Below are 22962 nucleotides of genomic sequence, written 5' to 3'. Positions count from 1 at the left end.
CTGGCTTCGAAGATGTGGGAGGGAAGCAGCCATGAGGCCAAGGAAGGCTGACAGCCTCTAGAAGCTGGAAAAGTCCAGTCACTTCAAGAGAAATCAAGGAAATTTCAAGGAAAATCAAGGAAATTTCAAGGAAAATCAAGGGATTCTCCCTTAGAGTCCGTGCCATTTGGGGCTCAGGGATTCCACACTGAGCGTGTTGTGTCTCCACGTGTCTGGGGCAGGGAGCAGCAATGGTAGGTCCTGAGCACAGAGGAAGGTGTGTGTGGATGAAAGTCTGGCTGCAGTGAAGCCAACGTGGGGACAGGATTCCCTACAGAGGGAAAACGGATACAGCGTACAGAGGGTCCAGCCTCCCTCGGTCCACATTCAAACTGTCCCAGTCTCTAGAGAAATGTTAGACAAGCTAGGCATGCTTGGTTTACCATCTGCAGAGAAGAAGAACAGGGGCCATGGTAGGACCACCGGGGTCATCTTGAAAGCGAAGGGCAAAGAGTGAATCATGGCGCACCCATTGATGGATATAACAGAGTCCTGTTGTGTACGTGTCTGTCATATCTCACAAATTCTGGATAAGCGCAACACAGCGCTTTCGTCCTGCTGTTGACAAATTGCTCCATGATGAAGTGCTCTGGTCGCTAATTATTGAGGGTGTTACGTAGATCAAGGAAATAAGATGTCTACTTGGACTGGATCCCCCATAGTCCCACCAGCTTGTGTCTACATTGGGCGATTCATAATATTCTAATTCTCAACACTTATAATACTGATAAATGCCCTGACCAAGGAAGCCCCCACTAGCGCCAAGACAGAGGAATCCCAAATAATTGATTTCTGCAAATAAATTTAAGGTGCGCCCATTTCAGGAAACCTTGAAAAATATCAAAGGTCCGTGAAGAAAGTGAAATTGAAATCATTCTGAGCCTTCCGACCAGCGTCACCAGCACTAATAACACACATGCACTGTTTGTTTCTAGGCTAAGTAGGTGGAAGTGGTGTTAGTTATAACTTTGTTCGGCACCCAAACATCATAGGTATATGTGCACACATCCATATGCATAAATAGATCCCTGGAGTCAGACCCTCCAAGTCGTATATGCTACCTCTTTCCCTTCCCTGAGAAATTTCCAATCAAACAGGTGCATTGGGCAGAAGCCTATCTGCATCCCCTTCCTGTCCACCAACCCCACTGATATGACAGAAAATGTTAAAACACATTAAGACAAAGAGAAAGAAGACAAAGGGACGGCAATCGAATCCTGGAAGCCAGAATCAGATGGACTAATGTGGTGCAGCCTTAGTATGTAGACTTATGCTCCCTCTTCCCTGCATATTATGTCCATATTATCATTCTTGTAATTTCTTACTATGGTACCTTCCATGGCAAAAGGGCTTTGGAGAAGAGAGTCAATTAAGTCTCTTTAGCTGGGGAAATTCGCCTGGATTATTCAAGTGGGCTCAGTGGAAGCAGAGGGGTCCCATGGCAATGTTCTCCCTACCATCCAACAGATGAAAGATTTAGCAAATGTTTTATATATTTTGGAAAGAAGGTGTCATGTTTGACTGATGGCTGTTCCTTTCACCCTGTTAATATTACCATTTATCTCCCCTACACAGGACCAGCTGGTCTCCAAGTCTGAAAGCGATGTGTGACATTCCATGGACACAGGTGTTTTCCCACCATGCTTCCGATAGTTTTGGTGTTCTACATGGATTCAGTTTGGTCATGTTAATGGCACTGCCTCCTCACTGTGGAGGGTTTGGATGAACTTCTATGACATCTCTTGAGTGTAGCAAGGGAAGAGAGGAATGTCTCAGGCACCAACATGTGTCCACCATGATGCCCTTAAGAGCTGAGCATGGCTGAAAGAAGGGGTCAGGGTCAAGGTTGGTTGGTGTTGAAGATGGACAGGTGGGCAGGGTGAAGGCAGGGGAAGGGGAGATGTGGACTCCACATGTCCATTTGAGGAATGTTGGCCACAGGGAAGAATTCAAGAGACAGTCAGGCATGGAGCCCACATACTGATGACCCCCATGGGGATGTGCTGAGGATTTAATACGGTAACATTAGTGAAAAGGCCCAGCCCTTACACATTCATAACACACCTTACTTATTAGCTCACATGGGCGGGCCAGCAAAAATACCGACTCCCTACAATGTATTATCAGGCTTACCATCATTTCAAATTGATTATGCCAATGACAAAAGCCGAATGCATCAATGAAGTAAAGCCGCGGTGACCACAGAACATATACCCACGAATATCCATGGAAATCCTGCTTTCCCAAAAAAGGAAAGGACTTCTCTGCCAGGACAGCTAGCATGCATGTCTGCATCAGAGTTAATGTCTGGATTTCCCCAGGACTCACCGTTATTGACCAGGACGTGGAGAGGGATTTTCTTCTTCTTGAACTTCTGGACAAATTGCCGGATGGACTGCAGAGATGCCAGATCGCAGTATAAAAACTCCACTGCAAAGGGACAGAAACACCGGATTATCTTCCGACCTACCACGGAAGCTACGATGGTTTCTCAATAAGTTAAGTTCCATCCCACCTGGGGAGTGACACTGGATTTTAAAGATGAAGGTACAAAGCAGGGAACACACCCTAAGAAGACCCTCCATGAGTCATGCCCTTGATGATCCCCTCTCCTTGAGTGTGGATGGGACCTGTGACTTGCTTCTCGTCAGCAGAATAAGGCAAAACATGGAATGTCAGTTCTTTGAGTAGGCTCCGTTATATGGCAAAGATGATGGGATGTCACTCCCATGACTGCATTTCCTTAGGTAAATCCCCTCTTGCTAAGGCTTGCTGGAGAGAGGTTTTCCTGCTGGCTTTAACGAAGTAAGCCGCCATGTTCTGAGAGGCCGTGGGTCAAGATCCTTCCAGTGGCTTTAGGCAGCTGAGAGCAGCCCCTGGCCAACCCCCAGAAGGAATGTCAGAGCCTCAGACCTATAACCTCAAGGAACTGCATTCATCAAACAAACCACCGAGTGAGTTTGGAAAGGTATTCTGAGCTCCAGAGGGGAACTCGGAGCACACAGCCCTTTGGAGCTGACATCAGTTTCCTGGGTCATCCTGCAGCACGACGGTGTTTGTATGGTGACATCACTTTGGGTCTCTGGGACCAGCTCTTGGGAACATGCTCACTTGGACATGGGTTGCAAGACCCCAGAACAGAGGGGAACACAGCTCCCATGCCCAAGAACCAGTGCTTACTGTACCACACAACCCAGGGGGGAGACATGTCTTCACGGTTTTGGTGTTTTGTGCTTCTTGTAAAACATTTTAAATATCACAGCACGGGGGCACCTGGGTGGCTCAGCCAGTTAAGCATCCGATTTGTGGTATCGGCTCAGGTCATGATCTCAGGGTTGTAAGCTTGAGCCCTGTGGGGTTCCGTGCTCAGCAGGGACTCTGCTTGAGATTCTCTCTCTCCCTTTCCCTCCCCTTACTTGCTCACTCTCTCTCTCTTCCCCCCCTAAAATAAATAAATAAATCTAAAAAAATAATCACAACACAGGAGAGCCAGCCACAAGCACTAGGTTGGAAGGGTACATGTTTTGGAACACACGTATTTGCTTTCACATGGAAGGCGCATTTTAAGATAATCTACAGTCCCCAGCTTCTTTGGTGTGAAGAACAAAGTGCCAAGTTGCATGGCCAGTGAGGATGAGGAAGTACCCATTTTCAATATTTTCTATAAAGAAATGCAGTGGGAGTGGGGGTAGGCATGCTTCTGGATCAAAGCCCCTCCAAGTGAGAGCTACAGATGGGTGCCTTCCTGTGAAGTGTTTGTTACCAGTCTGCCATAAGACAGCCCAACATTGAGAATAGTGTTTAGAAAATATAAAAAAAAAATCGACAGTCATTTTACGTTTGCTGAATCCAATGACTTAAAAAAAGCAAAATCGGAGGCCCCATTTTGCATGTTTTTAAATTTTATTTTTCTAGTAATTCCTGTCTGCCCCATCTACATCAGTATCAATCTGTGACAGATTTGGGAAAGGCGAGTTTTGCCACAGATGGTTTGGAAGCGCTGTTCTAGAACACAGTGCCATCTGGATAGGCATTCCTGAGACACCATTCGAATACTCCCCTAACATATTCATGAGAATATAATTTTTTTTTTCAAAAAGGGGGAAAGCCTTCACTACGTCCAATAACTAGAACCGATGATAAAAGGGTTGGTAGACACACACGCTCAGCTTCCGGAACCAGAGCAATGTTACTGCCTCTTTGTAAAGTCGGAAGATGCTTTTTCTTCGCTCCCTGGAGGAAAGGGTTCCTAACCAGCCAGAAACATGAGAGTCACCTTTCCACTTTGAGATCGTTGCCTTGTGAGGCAGCCGAAGGGCTTGGCTCCATTTCTGCACGCTATTGCCATCAACACCTGCTTTCCTACATTAATTCAGGAACTGCTCCCCGAACCCTTACCGCTGCAAGGTATCACTGGCAGGAAGGAGAAGGATTGCATGGCGGAGTGGATGATATTGCATAGGGAATATGCGCCCGTAAATCAAGCCCTACCATCGGGGAGGACAGAGCAGTCACTGCAGACTAGAACTCATCACAGGGTCCATCCCTGACAATGGGAACATACTAGGCAAGTTGCAGAGCGTGGGGTACCACCCCTGTCGAGCAGAAGCACCAGGACTGAGTTCAGACAAGACACAGGAAATCACATTTGCTAGGGGATCAGTTGGCACATCCACCTAAAATCTGCATTTCCTCCCCTGCACAAGCCCCAAAATGTGCATTGGGAAATGGGGCAAGGGTCATTGATCCAGCAGGGCACCTGGGGGTTGGAGGTGGGAGAAGGAGACACGGGTGGCATTTTCCATTCTACCTGGAACGCCATCAATGATACCCTCCACTTTTATTTGGATATTTACAGAAATGGAAGTTAAAATGTTTTGAGACTTCAATGTACCCCCCAGGGGCAAGAAGTACCGTAAATGCCAAACATGACTGGAAAATGTGAGGTATACCAGTCATCCACATAGACAAAATGGAAGACCTAGGAAAGAGGCATGAGCCCTGAGCCACCGGTCCTGATTCAAAACCAATATGGCGGCGTCCTGCTGCGGGGGGGGGGGGGGGGAGGGTGAATTCTTCTATATTGATTATAGTTTTGAAAAGTGAGGATTAGGAATAGAAAGGCCAAAAATTACCAAACAAACAAGCAAAGACAATGGGGGAATGACCCCATTCCTACAAGATAGGGATAACTCAAGATTAAAATGTTAATGGGACACAGAGAATTATTAGGTATGGACTCAATGCTCAATCAATATGATGCACTATGGTAATGCTGTGCCACTTCCTGCCACATCTTCTTCAGAGTAGCACAATACTGAGCTATATTTCTCAAGAACTCTTGCATACGCAGGGAGAGACAGCGAGAATCCCAATTCTTGGGAGGCTTAGTGAGGGTCCATCTTTGAGCATTTGGCAGATCGACAGACAAGAAAAGAAAGAAGGACCCAGAGAAGGCTGTGATTAAGACACTTGACAAGGCTGAAGAATGTAAATTTACAAATAGGAACGAGTCTTTTGTAAGAAGGAAGATTTTATAATTATGGGTTCCTTATTCTCTCTACATTAATATGTGAAATTGGTGACAAAAAGATGAAAATTTCAGGGAAATGAATACTTTTCCGTGAAAATACTGATTATTATAGCCTAATCAAGGAAATTAGGAGTAATCAGACCAACGAATACAAGAGCAATAGAAAAATTACAAAAGAACAGCATCCAGAAAAGAGGGGAGGGTGGTGATGGTGTTTTAGCTAATTCTTTCATACTTTCAAAGAACAGACCATTGCACCTCTACTGACTGACTCCAGACACAGGCAAAAAAAGTGCTGAGTTGTTTTCGTTTGATGAAGTTTGCATTGTTGTAATAGAAAAATCTGCAACAAGGCAGCACCAGAAGGGGAGGAGACAAAATCTGGAAAGCACTTGACCCCACCAGTAACATCTATACACACAGATGAAAAAGTCACAAACACAAACGTAAATTAAAAACCCTTGGGGATGAACAAAATCAAGTGCATCTAACAGGAGGGAAAAAAGCAGAAGATCATTTCCAGAGAGGTTATCTGTTCAAAGATGTTTCCCAGCAGCAAAAGCCTCGTAGAATTGACTCCACTCAGCTGCCCGTAACCGCTACCCCTCACGATGGAATGGGGGTGCATTTAGGAACAACACACCCTCCGGAAGGCGGAGAGGCACTGTTTGTGGGCAAGGGGCTTCACCAGTAGGAAATGACAGCTCTCAGCCCTGTCCCAACAGCAAACATGTCTGTCCCCTGTGTCCAAGGTTGGCTGGTGCCAGGAAACTGTGTCCTGCTCCCCAGTGGGGAACAGAAAGTCCGTCTGCAAACAGGACGTGGGGCACACCTGTGCCCATGTTCGGGGGCAGCCACAGCCGTCCCGGGACCGACACCACATTCCGGGAGCTTCCAGCTGCTGTACCCACTTCAGGCAAGCCCCACGGCAGGGGGGCAGCTATCAGAGGAACGGGGACCCACAAAGAGCCAGGGTCTGCCCAGAAGGAGGGCAGTTTCCTTAGCACTCCCTGCCCCTCCCGTGTTGCTCTGTTTCTTTGAAGAATAAATTTGAAGCAGGCGTGGGGGCCGGCTGTCTATGCACATACTGCACCAGTCTGTTGAGACGTGAAATCCTGCTCTCCAGGTGTGCACCACAGATGAGCCTGCCCCCAAGAAGCGGTTGTGACAGGGGGCAGGGGGAGTATTTTGTGTGCATGCACAAAAGAGGGAGAGACCAAGGCAGGGACAGGGAGAGACAGCTCAGAGAGACAGAGACAGAGAGACACAGAGACAGAGAAATAGTGCAGAAAGACAGAGACACAGGGAGACAGACACAGAGACACAGGGAAACAAACACAGATATAGAGGGAGACAGAGACAGACACAGAGACAGAGGAAGAAAGAGACAAAGGGAAACAGAGAGACAGAGACAGAGGCAGAGACAGAGACAGAGGAAGACAGAGAGAGACAGAAGGACAGACACAGAGACCCAGAGAGACAGAGAAACAGACACAGAGGCTGGGAAACAGAGAGACAGAGAGAGACACAGACATAGAGGGAGACAGAGACAGAGAGAGATAGTCAGAGAGACGGATACAGAGATAAGGATAAACAGAGACAGAGAGAGACAGGGAGACAGCAACAGAGAGACCATCAGAAAGAGACAGACACAGAGATATAGAGACACAGACACAAAGAGACACAGAAAGATAGACACAGACGCACAGAGACAGAGAGATAGTCGGAGACAGTCACAGAGACTAAGAGACAGAGGAAGGCAGACAGCCAGAGAAGCAGAGCTCCCTGGCAGGGAGGGAGCAAAGTGAATGAAAGAAGGAGCATTTTCATCCTCCCTCTCCTGGCTCTGAGGCCGTGCTGTCAGCGCTGGACGCTGGGGCTATATTTCCAGGTGGGGTGTGCAGGGAGGGAAGGTCCCCAGAGAAGTAGGCTGTGCTGACACCGTCCAGACAGAGAACGGCGTCAGGCCTTGGGCATCCATCTGGAACGAGGCTCATGCACTTGTCCAGAAGCCTGTCCTGGAGCCCAAGACTCTGTGAGGCACTGGGGTCGCACACGGCCTCTCCGAGACAGGAAGACTGGGAGACTCAGCTCCAACAGTACACCATTCCACATGGTGCACCGCCCCCTCTCTTTCTGACACACAGGGTGTACAGTACTGTTTGAAGCGTTCTGTCTGGTCAGTCCTCCTACAAGGACCCAAGCACCACAACCCAGCCTTACGGCCAGCATCTGAGACCTGGGGCCCTGCACTCGGTGGCTCGGGCGCTACAGCTGTCCGTCCTCACAGGGACAAGGTGGGCACAGCCGGGCAGGTGCAGCTCGTCCTCAGTCACCTGCTCAGGTTGCTGCTGTCTCACCTGCCCAGCCTTTTGTATTCAAGACGCCCATCCCTTAACCAAAGATGTCTTACAAATCAGATGTTGTCTTAGAACCACCTTGAAAGGGCAACCCGTCACCTCTCTGTGCCCACTAGAGTGTCAGCTCGTCCTTATCAAGGGAAACTCCTCCTCAGAGAGTCCGCCCTACAGAGGGATATTGTCCATGCCTACACACATATACCCACACCACCTCCAGGGAAACCCATTTCTCCTGGTGTCTCCGACTGGTTTTCTCTCTCTAGAGATACTTGGCCCAGCCATCCAGCACTGTAAGGCCCTACAGATTTGAGCCCAAGCAGCTCAAGTATAAATGGCAACAACCACAACCCCAAAAGGCCAACAACAACAACATAAGTCATGAGGTTTGGTATGCATTTTTGTTAAAATGCATGGAATTTTCAGATTATAGAGTATGAAGACGGCTGTGTCGCCCGCATTTATTAGGAAAGTGGAAATTGACAGAACACACTTGATCAGCCTCAAGACAAACAGCAGGTGCCCCCAAAAGTGCTTTCAACATAAAGAGAAAAGAGCAGCTTGGAACCAACGCACAGACCAGTCGATTAGGAAGCACTCAGCTTGTTGCATGGAAACAGGGGTTTCTAAAGAGCTTGGAAACAATTCCTTCTCCAAGGAGGGGAACCATCCCCCTGCAGATCTAATTTGCTTTATGCACCCACAGGGCTGCACCAGCCCTGATGCTCATGGGTTGCTCCTTAATGCAGGTGCAGTGTGGATGCTGCACATGGCTTAGGTATTAGAACATCACAAGGATGTTAGCAAGGGCTTCGTGCCTGCTGGTCAGCACGGTGTACCCCTTAAAATTTAATTCCTAAGGAGGAGTTCCCTGATTGGATCCCATGCCAGTGTCTACATAACCAGCCATGGGGGAAATGCAAATCGAAACCCAAGGGGAGGTGACCTCGCACCTGTTAGCATGCCCAGCATCAAAAAGACAAGAAGTAACAGGTGTTGGTGAGCATGTGGAGAAAGGGGAACCCTCGTGCACAGTGGGTGGGAATGCAAACTGGTGCAGCCACTCTGGAAAACAGCATGGAGGTTCCTCCCAAAGTTAAAAATAGAGCTACCCTATAATCCACCAACTGCACCACTAGGTACACATCCAACGGAAATGAAAGCAGGGGAGTAACGAGATATGCTCACTGCAGCATTCTTCACAGTAGCCAAGAATGGAAGCAACCCAAGGTCCCATTGATGGATGGATGGATAAGGAAGAGGTGGTCCATTCACAGAATGGAACATGACTCAACCTTGAAACAGAAGGTGATGCTGCCATTTGTCACAATGAGGATGGACCTCGAGGGCATGATGCTCAGTGAGAGAATTCAGACAGAGAAAGACAAATACTGCATGATCTCACTAACGTATGCAATCTAAAAACGTCGAACACACAGAAACACAGAATGGCAGATGGCAGGGGTTTTAGGGGCGGGGAATGGGGAGATGTTGGTCAAAGGGTATGAAGTTCCAGCTCCAAGTTCTCAGCACGACGATGATAGTTAACAGCACTGGAATTATATACTGGAATTTACTGCGTGGAGATCATAAGTTTGTTTACTGCACAAACAAGGTAGCAGTTATGTGAGATGATCAATGTATTAATTGAATCGAGTAGAGTGATCATTTTGAAATGTATATGTACAATAAATCATCATACCATATGCCTTTAAAAAAATCACTTGGACAACCTAAAATACACAGGTACCTCCATAAATACCTCGGTCATAAAAAAAAAATTCAAATGCTTCAAGGGAACTGCTTGGTGCCCAGAAATGAGGGAAATGGGACCCCAATAAAACGCCCTCCTGTGCCCATGTAACCAGCATGCTGAGTGGTGATATTATGGGTGAGCCAGAGGTGCTAACAGACCAGGTAGAAAAAGGACAAGCATCAGCCACGTGGGATGCACAGTGAAACAGTGGTACATAATCAGGTTTTTAGGACATGAAGAGAATTGCTATCTACAGCATCTCCCCTCCTTGGAGGCTCTCAGGCTCCCCCTCATTGCTCACTGGTGAGAAGGGAGTGTGGTTTCTTGGGTATAGACAGCAGATGAACAGCTCGAACCCAGGGAGTATAGATGCACATCCACATATAGGACCATCTTCCCTCTGGGCAGGACTGAGGGCTTGAGGAGCCAGCTGTAGGAGCTAGCTATGCCGTGTAACAACACATCCTACATGTACTGGCTTGAAATGACACCCACTTATTATGTCCCCGTTCTTTAAATGGGAAGTCTGGGTGGGGGAACACCAGGTCCTCAGCTCAGGGTCTCAGGAGGCTGAAGCCAAGGTGTCAGACGGGGCTGGGCTGTCAGCTGTAGCTCGAGATCCTGTTCCAGTCTCATTCAGGTTGGAGGTGAAATTCAGTTCCCTGAACTTGTAGGATTGGGGTCCGGTTTCCTTCCTTCTCCCTCCCTCCTCCCTCCTTTACTCCTTCCCTCCCTCCGTCCTTCTTCTTCCTTCCATCCTTCCTTCTTTCCTTTCCTCCCTCTCTTCTTTCCTTCTTCTCTTAAACAAGCTGCCCTGAAAACATCCAGACTCTGATAATCTCTAAATGAATTGATTACACTATTAATCAAGTTTTCAGACATAGGGGGCAAAATGAAACATTCTAAATATGTCAGATTTTTAAAAATTCTTTGGGCACTATGGGGAACTCCAGAATTTACCACCTCTGTAAATATCACCTCTGGTTTATCATGGTTACACTTCAGGAAGTTTTTTGGACTTACTTCAAAAAAACAGAAGTAAAGAATCAATTTCAATAACAGGTCTTGGTTTTTTTTGTTTGTTTTATGTTACCTAAGAACAGGATATCGCTTTGTTTTGTTTTGTTTAGTTTCTTATTTTGGGCTATCCTCTCTCCACTGACTTGCAGACAAACAAGGCATGATGGTGCCTGGTGCTCTGTGTTTACTTTATGAATATTTCATGAAGATGATGGGGTAGAGTGAGTACTGCCTCCCAAATCATTGTCCCTGAAGCTGTTATGCATCCCATCAAGGGGAAGATGAAAGCATCCCAGTATTATTTGTCCCTCTTGTAAATTACAGCACTTCTCATCCTGAGCCAAACGCTTTGCCCTGCGTCTTTCAGCAGCACACCCGGGGGCCTGATGATCAGATCTGGGAATGAGGTCCCAGCATCCGCATGGTAATGACTGTCATTTTGTTGGGGTACCACATCGATTTTCCGCATCATTTCCCTCCCGTGCTCATAAAGTACACATTAAGATTTGGCAGAACCTGTTCATCAACACTGTTAAACCTTCCCAAAGAGCGCACGCCATCAAGACACAGAACGTGTTTTGTTTTTCCTCCAAAGGACCGCAGCATTGCCCAACGGTGGACTTCTTTTGCGCAGGGGACTTGTATTTGTTTTCTTTTTCTCCCAGGAAACTGTTTCTTTCTGCATCACATGGCTGAGACGTGCCCACAGATGATGGAAAAGTCTGGCCAGGGTGCTTGGACTGATGCAGGCTTTGCGGCAAGCTAATGCAAAAGGCGTTAATCACCGTGGGAGAGCACAGAAACCCGGGCTCAAATGGATGCTGTTGCACAACACTTTGGGGTGCATGCACATCCTCAAAGCACCCTGAAAAAATGTCAGTGCTGCTTTATTATGCTCTCAGATTAATGCAGCCGTAAGACCACATGTCAATTAGAATATAGGGAGATCTGAACCCTTTCTAAATGTAGTGTCACAGACATCAGCCAAACCAAAGGCTATCTGTATATATTATTATATATTAAATACAGAACTTTTTTGTTAAATTTTATTTACTTATTTGAGAGAGAGAGAGCACGTTGAGGGGGGTAAGGAGCAGAGGGGATGGGAGAGGGACAGGCAGATTCCCCACTGAGTGCATAGCCTGACATGGGGCTCGATCCCATGACCCTGAGATCATGACCTGAGCCAAAACCAAGGGTCAGATGCTCAACCGACTGAGCCACCCAGGTGCCCCAAATACAGAAATTACATATATTTGTATATAATATTGTAAAGATTTTATTTATGTATTTGACAGAGAAAGACACAGCGAGAGAGGGAACACAAACAGGGGGGAGTAGGAGAGGGAGAAGCAGGCTTCCTGCCGAGCAGGGAGCCCGATGCGGGACTCGATCCCGGGACTCCAGGATCATGACCTGAGCTGAAGGCAGTCGCTTAACCAACTGAGCCACCCAGGCGCCCTATATACTATTTATTTTATATATATTACATATAATATAATATACACCACAATAAATATCATATACAGGGGCGCCTGGGTGGCTCAGTTGTTAAGCGTCTGTCTTCAGCTCAGGTCATGATCCCAGGGTCCTGGGATCAAGCCCCGCATTGGGCTCCCTGCTCGGCAGGAAGCCTGCTTCTCCCTCTCCTACTCCCCCCTGTTTGTGTTCCCTCTCTCGCTGTGTCTTTCTCTGTCAAATACATAAATAAAATCTTAAATAAATAAATAAATAAATAAATAGTATATAAATATAATACATATTATATAATATATATCATATGTACCATTTAATACATAGTATATATGATATTATGTTGTATATTATGTTTATATATAATGCAAATACATAAAGTAAATAACATATAAAGGTATATATCATTTACATACTTTTAGAAATCTTTCCAATAGCAAAAAAAAAAAAAAAATTATCAACACATTCAAGTAACTCCATGACTGGCCTCAAATAAACCTGTAGCTTGAGATGCCAGAAATACTGAAGTCTGGCAAAATGATCTCACATCTAGCCATCAGCCTGGAAATGATACTGTCTACAAAACTGGTAAAACCAAAAGCACATCTGCACACCACCGGGTTTGTAGAAGGTCAACTGGCATCTTTGGCTGGAAACAATGCATGTGGGTGACATACAAGCTCCCAGAAGGAACATTGCGAAACACAGACATGGCGTTCTCAGTGAGGTTAACTATGTAAATAGGCACATCTGTCGAGTCAGGGGAGAGGAAAATTCCGCACGGGTCTCTCCCATTCCTGCATTTCCTGCCTGGGAGCCACTGACTGTCCTTTCTTTGGGGTTATCTTTTGAAGCACTCGCAAAGCAAACAATTTAGAAAGATGGATACAGCATCTCTGGACCAATGGACACACACACACACACACACACAACAGGGGAATTGCATTGTCTTTTTCTTCTGGGTCAGATCCAAACAGTCAACATGTGCTACAGTCAAAAAAATATTCTCTGTTACCAAAAAAAAGAAAGTCCCTGGTTATCTTTTTAGAAACTAATGCCAACTCAGTCCTTATTTTGTAAGGGTCTGCCAGTGTTTTTAAGGCACAGACTTAAAGTGTTTGCATTTGTCATAATATTTGACTCCATCCGATCAGTTTTGTTTTGTTTTCTTTTGAGATTTTTTTTTTTCTTTCTGCCTGCTGCTTTTCTGAATTGCCTTTTTCTTGCCAATTTCAAGATACCCAAATGGTAATGATTTTAGCAGTAATGTTCTTCAGAGAATAATGTTTGAATTTCCTGTTGTATGAGTTCACGAGGTTGGCGGTAATAGTACTGTGATCAGAGAGGCTTACACAACACATATTTATTCTCTCCCGGTCCTGGAGGCTGGGAGTCTGAGATCCAGGCAGGGCCGAGGCTGGGAGTCTGAGATCCAGGCGGGGCCGAGGCTGGGAGTCTGAGATCCAGGCGGGGCCGAGGCTGGGGGTCTGAGATCCAAGGGGGGCTGAGGTTGGTTCCTCCGGAGGCCCCTTTCCTGGGCATGTAGACTCTGTGCCCTCCCCGTGTCCTCATATGGTCATCCCTCTCTGTGTGTCTGTGTCCTCATCCCCTCTTCTTATAAAGACTCCAGTGTTATGGGATCAGGGCCCACCCTATTGACCTCATTTTACCTTAATCCCCTCTTTAAAGGCCCTATAGCCAAATACAGTTCCATTCTGAGGTCCAGGGCTCCTACATATGAATTCTGGGGACACAATTCAACCCAGAATGTCTGTGGATGGTGAGATCCAGGTTAGCTGTGCTTAAGGTGTCTCCTACTTGGGTTCCTCCAAACAGATGGTCTGGCTTGGTCATCCTTGGCACCAGTGCCCCACAGTGGGAGGATGTCTGGACAGGGTGAGCAGGGAAGCCAGCTGCCTTAGAATAAGGTGGTGTTTCTTAGACCACACATGTCTTTGCTAGCACCCTGACAGAAGTGCTAAGAAAACACCATTGCCTTCACTCACCCACACAAAGTATCTGTCAAATTCCAGAGTGAGTATTTCATTCCCCACAGACCATTCAGGCACTGGTGAAACACTTTCCCATGAGGACAGGAGGGGAGGGGAATTCTCTGGGCATTTTCCAAAATGGCCACCATCGCCCTCCCACTGCAGGATGGAGTATTTCTCCAATATTCATCATTGGAACCAGGTGGCGCTCCCATAGGGGGATCTCCCAAAAAGTGCAGCCTCCTCCACCTGGACCAGACTGAGTCCTGGGGATTCCAAATTCTCAGGCTTGTCCACACTCAGACTCGAGAAGCTCATCAATCACTCTGCAAGCGTTCTCCCCTGTGCCTGGACCCGTGGGAGCTTCTGCTCCTGCTAACCCGCGATCCTCAGCATCCACCTATGCGCACCTGTGTGTGTGTGTGTGTGTGTGTGTGTGTGTGTGCGCGCGCGCCTCCAGTTTTCAGGACAGCAGTTGGCCCTGTGATTGCCATTCTCTGAGGACCTAGGAAGACTTGCTGGTTTTCAGTCTCTCGCTTTTTTCGTATGAGGACAGAGTGGCAACCAGCAAACTCTACATGGCAGAGCAGACACTGGAAGACCCCCTATTTCTGAGATTCACAACTGTCACCTAGAGGGATATGCTCTTGTCTCTCATCTATAAAGATGCTTCTTCCTGGCCTAAGAGGTTCCTCGTCTCCATGGCTGGAGAGACTTAAATGTTAATGGGAGAAAAAGGCCACCCGCAAGACCCTCCCCTGACTTGGTTCAAGAGCATCCCATGGAGGTTCACAAATGCACATATTCACATTCGGGCACATGTTCCCACTTGACTGCCTGAGTCTGATTTCACCTCCAAGGCACTTGTTGGTGGGGTAACTTTGGGTGGGTCCCTCCATCTCCTCGAGCTATGGGGTTGTATCAGTCTGGTGGGGATGCCATAAGAAAGCACCACAGACCACATTGCTTAAAGGTGAGCAGGCTGGAGGCTGGAGGTCTGGGATGAGGCTGCCCGTGTGGCTGGTGTCTGGTGAGAGCAGTCTTCTTGGCTTGTTGATGGCCGCCATCTTGTTCTGTCCTTACATGGCGGACAGGAGCTAGAGAACAAGCTCTCTGGAGTCTTGTCTTATAAGGACACCAATCCCATCATGGGGGTCCCACTCTCATGACCTCATGTAATGCTAATTACCTCCCAAAGGCCCATCTCCTAACACATTTGGAGTTAGGTTTCCACATGTGAATTTTGGAGGCACAAACATTCACTCTAATAGCAGGGTCTTCATCTGCAGGGTGGGAAAATGCCTTCCTTTTTGGGGGGACTCATGTGAGCTGTAAATGCAACCGTGTGCCAACCAAGAACACGGTGCAGTGTCTGCAATCTAGCAAAGGGCCCGTAAGCATTAGCTGCAAGCTAAACCTGATTGTCATCACCCATAAAGCTGTCTGGCAAACCCAGGGCGGGAGCGCTGGAACCATGCCAAACACTTCCTGTTTTAAGTGCTTCCACCACTGAGACACAAGGATATACTTTGGCCTCCCCAGCTTACAGCCATGCTGCAAATACAGGACGGTGTGCGTGTCAGGTCTTGTGTCTGCTCTGGCGTGTTCAGCTGACACGGCACAGAAGCTATCAAGGATGTATTTAAATCTCTGTCTTGTCAAGGCACAGGGCTAAGTAACCTTGTGGGCGCCAAGCACTCCAAAGTGCTGACCATCGTATTCTTGCCTTTCTGGGTCATGGATCTCTCTAGCAGGGAGGCCACATACCCACTTGTTGTGGCTTGCTTCTTGCATTCATCCTATTTATCCTTAGAACCTGCTTCTGCACCTGTTTCTAATTTAAAGCTAATGATGATCCATGACGGGTCCTCACGGCGACAGACACTGACTCTGTAAGTAGATGCTGCCACATTCAGCCACACCAGGGTAGACATTCAGGTATACTCTAGAGAAAAACAGAAGTCAGAATACACATTGCTCCACGTCTCCCAGAGTCAGGGCTCCCAGAAAATATGCTTGAATGTATTTATAAATCACATCAAAATGGATTTTCAGGCTCCAAATCCTTAGGTGGTGTCATGAGGGACCCCAAAGGCTGCTATGTCCCCAGAAACCTATTCTCTTTTTGTGACCTCTGGGTGGTGACTGCAGAGCATGAGTCACCTGAGAGATGGAAATCTGCACAAAGGACGTTGAGTTCCACTTAGGGATGCCAAGTGCAACACATTCTTCCCTTCCCATCCCTCACTTTCTAATAAGGAAAGAAACTAAGGATGCATGGTGTTCTTCCAACAGAGCACCCACATTTTGCCTGTGTATGGTGCCCCACATTCATGCCAGGTAAATGTGTGGGGCTCACACTTCATTTAAGGGATCCAGAGGTCATTTCATGAAGACGTGCCTACAGATCACAGTTTCATGATGCTCTGGGTCTTCCGGGTCCAAGCGCCATGTTGGCTTTTCTCCAGGTCTCTTGTCCGAGCAGTACTGAGGCAGCTCTGAGTTTCCAAAGCTGGACCAATGGACAACAAGATGGTGGTGGGGACAGCAAAGCCAGGGAAATCCAACAAGATGGTGATGGAGACAGCTAAGCTAAGCAAGTCCTATAGGACAGTGGTGGGGACAGCTAAGCCAGTAAAGTCCAACAAGACAGCAATGGGGAAAAGAAACCCAAAGAAGCCCAACAAGATGGCAGTGAGGACAGCAAAGCCAAGGAAATCCACTTGAGAGCAACACCATGAGCCCCAGTTGTGGAATCTGGTTGTGGACACCTTCTGCAGTTCACCACAGTCACCAACAATGAGCAGGATGACAGGTGGTTACAGATACATACTCCCCACATTTGGAATATTAATTGTGGTTGGAGAATTTACTGAAACCTAGAATCAGCCCAGCCTGCCTTGACTGCCCCTCTTGTCTACTGATTGGATCACTTGAAATGTAAACCCAGGAAGTTGCGAACAATCCTGGGAGACTGCCATTCTTTTGTTACATAAACAGAGTAGACTGGCTCCGATTCTTGACATTCAACCCTTTTAATGACATTAATATGACTTTCAAATTCTAGACCCCCAAGGAAGCTGCCATTAGTTTTTTGTTTGGTTTGGTTTTCCTGGGCTGCCTTTCTTATAATCCACCAAGCAAATGGCTCATGCCCATCTTATATGAACAACAGCCTTTGTAATCTGTGGACCACACAGCAGCCAGCTCTTAGTGCCTACTGTCCCAGAGAAAAGGTTCTCCTTGATACCGATGACACATCGAGCCACAACCGATACAGAAGACAGAACAATCCAAGGGCAAGAGGCGGTTCACACACAATGAGCTAAGAGGGCACCATTTTGATTGTAGAAGTGTAGACTTGGAAGTCAACAAGAGAGAGGAAAGATGGGAAGCCTTGGGTTATGAACCAGAGGGAGGATGAAAGGACACAGTACGGGGCATCCTAAATGTCTCTAAAATGTCCAGCGCAAATAGAGGAGGAGGTAGAAGAGGTGCCGCCAAAGGACCCCAAGGTGATGATGGAGGGGTCCATGTGGTTACAAGATGAGAGAAAAGGCTCAGGAACTGTCCACCCACGGGTTGGGGTCCAGGCTTCCACACTTGGAAGCTGGGCCCCTTAACTTGGTTTTCTCATGTGTGAAATGGAGCCAAGAATAGTACCCACCTCTGGGACATTCTAGAAACAAGCTGTGCAAAGTTCTTAGCATAACGCCCAACGTATACTAAGTGCCCGGTAACTACTTCCTTCACCCTGAAATTCCTGTTTTTATTAGGAGAATGACGGATTATCAGGGGAGGTGACAAGCAAGATGTCGTGAAAGGCAGAGAGGAAAAGAACAGACTGATGGATTGAAGGCATCCATAAAAACGAGGTCCCAGGGAGCGACCAACTCACGAGAAAGCAAAGGCACTGAGTAAAAATTACTCTGGAGAAATGTACCAGGAAGGAGGGAGATGGGCAAAAGCAATATAGCCTCACAGTGGTATTTTCAGAGTGCTTTTTAAATTAGGTTGCTAATTGGACAAATTAGGCATTGGCTGGGTGACATCGTGTGGGCATTAGCTGCCCTGTGTTAGCCAGGACTCTGGGTAAACAGATGACGCCAAACACTTGGAGCCTCACACATGGACACCAAAGAAACAACAGCACCGTGTGCATGTGAAATGCAATTTATGTCTGCCAGCTGGCCCCTTCTCTCTGGGGCATGACCACCAGTTGGTGACAGCCTATCGAGGTGCAGCCCCAAGTCACCAGAGTGTCGATTTTATGCATCGGTAAAGGCACCTGGATCTTCCTCCTTTGAAAACCAGCAATATTCAACAATACGATTTCTTCCAGGTCACCAACAGGGTAGAGTGCTTCGATTTCCACGTGATTTGGCCAGGAAGGCACTTTCCTATACCAGTATCCTTGGTATTACAGTGGATTGTGGACACGTCTAATTCTCGCAGCAGTGATATACAACATACGTGGAATACTGCCATGGAGGGAACTCACCTGCGTTGTGAAGCACAGGGTTTGTAACGGGCATCAGTCACGTACATGAGGCTGAGCCCCTGCACCATGGACCTTTGTCTCCAGTCCCTCCAGGGATCAGGCCCTTGATAGCACAAAACCCTCGCTGTAAGTGTCATTGTTATCATAAGCTATTGGGCATCTCCCAAGGCCTCCAGGTAAACAAAGGCAGGACTTCTCAAGAGCTTAGAGGTGACCTCTCAAGAGCCAGGGACAATGCTAGACCTTTTTTGGGCAAAGTGAATCCTTTAGTCCACACCATCCCCAAGACCGTGCATGCACGCTCACGTTCACAGCATCCCTAACACATCCAGGACAACCAGAGGTCCTGCACTGGACCAGGAACTACCATCATAAACCGCACCAAAATTTGGATTTAAGTCGACTTTTTGAAAGGAATCATTTCCTTGACTTTAATTTTTTAACTTACTCTGGTGCCATTTGTTTAGAGAATTCGGTCCATTCATATTTAATTTTGTAATCTTATTTGTGCTTACCCCCAAAGCTCCCTAAATAGTCTCTGTTATTATCATGCTCCCATTTTTCATTTCCTTAGGTGACATCAGGAAAGGGACCCAGTGCAGGTCCCTTGAAGTAGGTGTGAGTCACAGAATGCAGTGTTTTTAATACTGTGCTGAGTTTTTGGCTTTTTTTTTTTTTTTTAAGTGAAACCTTCTTGGCTGCTTTAGATGCTTATGCTGTCGCTTGGTCAGAGGGTTAATCTGGAGGCCTGGAGTCTTAGTCACTGTCCCCTTTCTCTACAGTCCCCTGCAGATTTTCTTGATAAAGAGCATTTTGTTATGGATAATGCATCCTGATTATGTCAGACATCTGCGGTAACATTTATTGGGCAACAAGGTTAATTGCCTTTCAGCAAACAAAAAACAGGTTGCGTTTCCAGAGAAACACAATAAGGAATAAGGAGGGAATTCTGTTTTCTCTTGTATCCATTTTGTCACAACTGTCTGGAGCATTCAGATCAGGTTTGTGGGGTTTCAGGGGATTAATTTATAAGGTTCCATATATGCACAGCCTTAGGATGGACCCGATACCAATGACGGTCAGTAGACATTCTGTTCTCCCTGGAGGAACACGTGTGATGGAGAATGGTGGTTTTCAAACTGTAGGGTATATTGAGTCACCTTGTCGGGGCACGGGGGGTGGTGGAAATGCAGGTCGGGGGATTCACCTCTAGAGTTTTGTGCCCCACGCAGGTCTGGGGTGGGGCCTGAGAAGTGGCATTTCTCAGACATTCCCAGTGGATGTTTGATACCACTGGTCCAGGAACCCCACCCTGGGAGCCACCAGATAAGACCACATCCCAAGACATGTAGCAGTCATGGCCGGCCGTGGACATGGGACACAGAGGAAGATGGGCACAGGGTCTCTGTTTCCCTGTAAATCCTCCTTGAGGACCAGCCAGTGTTCTCTATTCTGACTCTCGTCTGGATCCGAGGTGATTCAGCCCTGGCTGGGAGGCTAGTCGGGAAAGAGTGGGTGGTTGTAATTCATGGCAGATTCTTCTGCCCCAGCAGTGAAATGACATGTGACAGGTATCACCAGCTCAGGGAGGCTCCTGGTGAGTTTGGAAAAAGGTTGGAGCCGGTTCTAGGAAAATGACTGGGACATGTGAAAACACAGAGGAGCTCTATGTTCCCAGGGCTGTTCTGTAATCCACTTAGTCTGAATTAATCCCCCTGGTGGACCACACTGCGGTCCCTGGAAGGTGCCAGGAAGTCAATGCTGAAATGTGGGTAGCACTTAGAATGTCACCACCCCTGTCAGAGGTAAAAGGAGCCAAATGGGACTGAATAGGATTTATGAAAATCAGATGAACATTCACTCTGCAAGAACTCCCAATTGCTACATCCCTCAATGCCCCTCCTGTTTTTTACTATTTGACCTCAGTAGTGGGTTGAACTGTGTCCCCAAAATGATATGTCCAAGTCCTAACTCCTGGAACCTGGGAAGGGGACCTTATTTGGAAATACGTCTTTGCAGATGTGATGAAATGAAGGATCTGAGATGAGCTCATCCTGGATCAGGGTGGACCCCAATCCACTGACAGGTGTCCTGGCTAAGAGACAGAAGAGGAGACACAGACATAGAGGAGAAGCCACGTGAGGATGGAGGCAGCAATGGGAGGGACGTGGCCACAGGCCCGACACCTGGAGCCCCAGAAGCTGGAAGAGGCAGGAAGGACCCTCCCCTGGAGCCTCTGGAGGGAGCTTGGCCCGGCCCCACCTGGATCTCAGCAGCACTGCCCCGCCTGGATCTCTGTGGTCCTGCCCCACCTGGGTCTCAGACTCTGATCTCCAGAGCTGGGGAAGGATGAGTTCCTATGGTTTTAAGCCCCCCGGTTTGTTGTGATTTGTTATGGCAGACATAAGAAATTAATACAGTCTTAATTAAAGACATGAACAACTGTTCAGGCTGCGGCTCAGAATTCTTTTGTCCTACAGTTTAACCAACTTTCTCTGGATCTTTCCTTCCTGAACCATGAGCACCATCCTCTGCATTTCAGTAAATGCCACGTTCATCTTTCCAACTTCTTGGAACAAAAGCCTCAGGGTCCCTTCACTGTCCTGCATTTCGGCCATGCTCCACTCAATTGGAAAATTCAAAATATATCCCAGATCCTATCGGCTTCTCATCATCCCCATTGTCTGTCCAATGTTTATTTTTTGGATTCTGATGCCTTGACAGCTAGGGTGGTGCTGACCCTGGAGGGATGGTCCCTCCCAGGGCTAGCCAATTCCTAGAGAGAGCAAATGACTCTCCTTTTAAATGCCAGCCAAGCAATCCAGAGCCCACATCCCAATTCTGATCCCTATGGGGCTGCCATTCTTTGAGCTACTGTGCACCAGCCTTCAGCTCCCCAGGGCAGGTGCCAGACAGCTAGGGAATGCCCTGTGCCCCAGAGCTGATGAGATTGGCCAATCCTAAACCTGCTCCCCTGCCTTCCCTGCTCCCTCCCATGGAAACCACAAGAAAGGCTCTTGTCCACAGTCCCCACTCTCCCTCTGCGTCCTGACCAAACCTGGTGCTTCTCCACGTGGCTCTCATGGTGTGGCATGTCCCCTCCTTTTGGGAGCTGTGAGCCACAATCTTTTCAGTGACACCTGTGTCCTGACCTGTTGGCCTCACCATAATGGGAAAATAACAAATCCTATATCTTAAGACAACCTCACCGCAAGCCGCCATCTTTCCTGTGATTGCCATGGCGTCTTATAGAAAGGGGGCACAGATAGGAGGAATCCGTGCATCCATAACAAACTGAGGCTGTTCCTCGGTGGTTTCTCAGCCTTGACTTCAGTTTCCAACAGCCGCCCATATTGTGGGAGGACTGTCATTAAGTAGAAGTTTACCAACGTAATTTAAAAATCAAAGTGCTTTTGATCATGCCTACTAACTTCATAGCACTCCTGTATTCCGTATTAATATGGTTACTTAAGTTTTTACTGCAGTATTTTAACAAAAGGTCCAGTCATTAGGATCATATTTCAAACCATGAATATTGGAATTAATATCCCCTGAAGTGAACACCTCGTTGCTTTTCCTATGTTAAACCATGACGACAAACTTGTAATCACCTGCTTCAAACCTGCATATACATCCTTGCATACAAGCGGCCTTGTTCAAATGCTTGGGCTTTTATTTCTAGGTAACGTGATATAATTATCTTCAATTCTGTGAGTGTATAAGGAGCAAACCAAGCAATGAAATAAAGTGGCTGCTTATACAAAAAAAAAATCTAGTTTCAATTAAAAATATATACATATATTTTTTTACAAACCAAAACAGAGAGCTGACTTTGCCAGGCTGTTAATTGATTTCTAGACAAGGAAGATATCCCACTTTAAGAAAATTCAAAATTGAGCTTGAGACACCTGAGCATTGGGTCTTGGCACATATGAGCTTTACAAGTAGGTGTTAAATTGGGGATAACGACACCAAATTGTGCAGATATAAAAATGTAAGTGTCATGTGGAACTGGGCAGTGTTACTTATATGCCAATGTGTGTAATGAAGGTTTGAGGAGTATTAAAACATGGTTTTAGTGTCCTCTGTTGGATATGCTACACCTGAGTTGTGGCAAGAAGAGCTGCAGCCATTCTAAAGTAATAGAACCATTCTGTGTGATGCGGGTCACAGGATGACCAAGACACAATCTCTGAATGGTGTGCGTTTTACCTTGGCGTGCCCAGCTTTGTCTCCAACACCACTGATTAGTGAGTGCTCAGCCCCTCTGTTCCCAGGAGATGCGAGACCTC

General features: G+C 47.1%; 1 protein-coding gene across 1 annotated transcript in view; it reads right to left on the bottom strand.

Annotated features, from left to right (window-relative positions):
• DHRSX (dehydrogenase/reductase X-linked) overlaps positions 1 to 22962 on the bottom strand; it is a 118237-nt gene that overhangs the window by 35543 nt on the left and 59732 nt on the right. The window contains exon 3 of the mRNA XM_044911675.1: positions 2368 to 2469. Within this exon, the coding sequence (XP_044767610.1) occupies positions 2368 to 2469 (102 nt within the window). The remainder of the gene's footprint in view (positions 1 to 2367; positions 2470 to 22962) is intronic.

This window comes from Neomonachus schauinslandi, chromosome X, assembly GCF_002201575.2.
Source record: "Neomonachus schauinslandi chromosome X, ASM220157v2, whole genome shotgun sequence".
Classification (NCBI taxonomy): domain Eukaryota; kingdom Metazoa; phylum Chordata; class Mammalia; order Carnivora; family Phocidae; genus Neomonachus; species Neomonachus schauinslandi.
The sequence above is the reverse complement of the archived record's forward strand: the minus strand, read 5'-3'. Positions and strand labels throughout refer to the sequence as shown.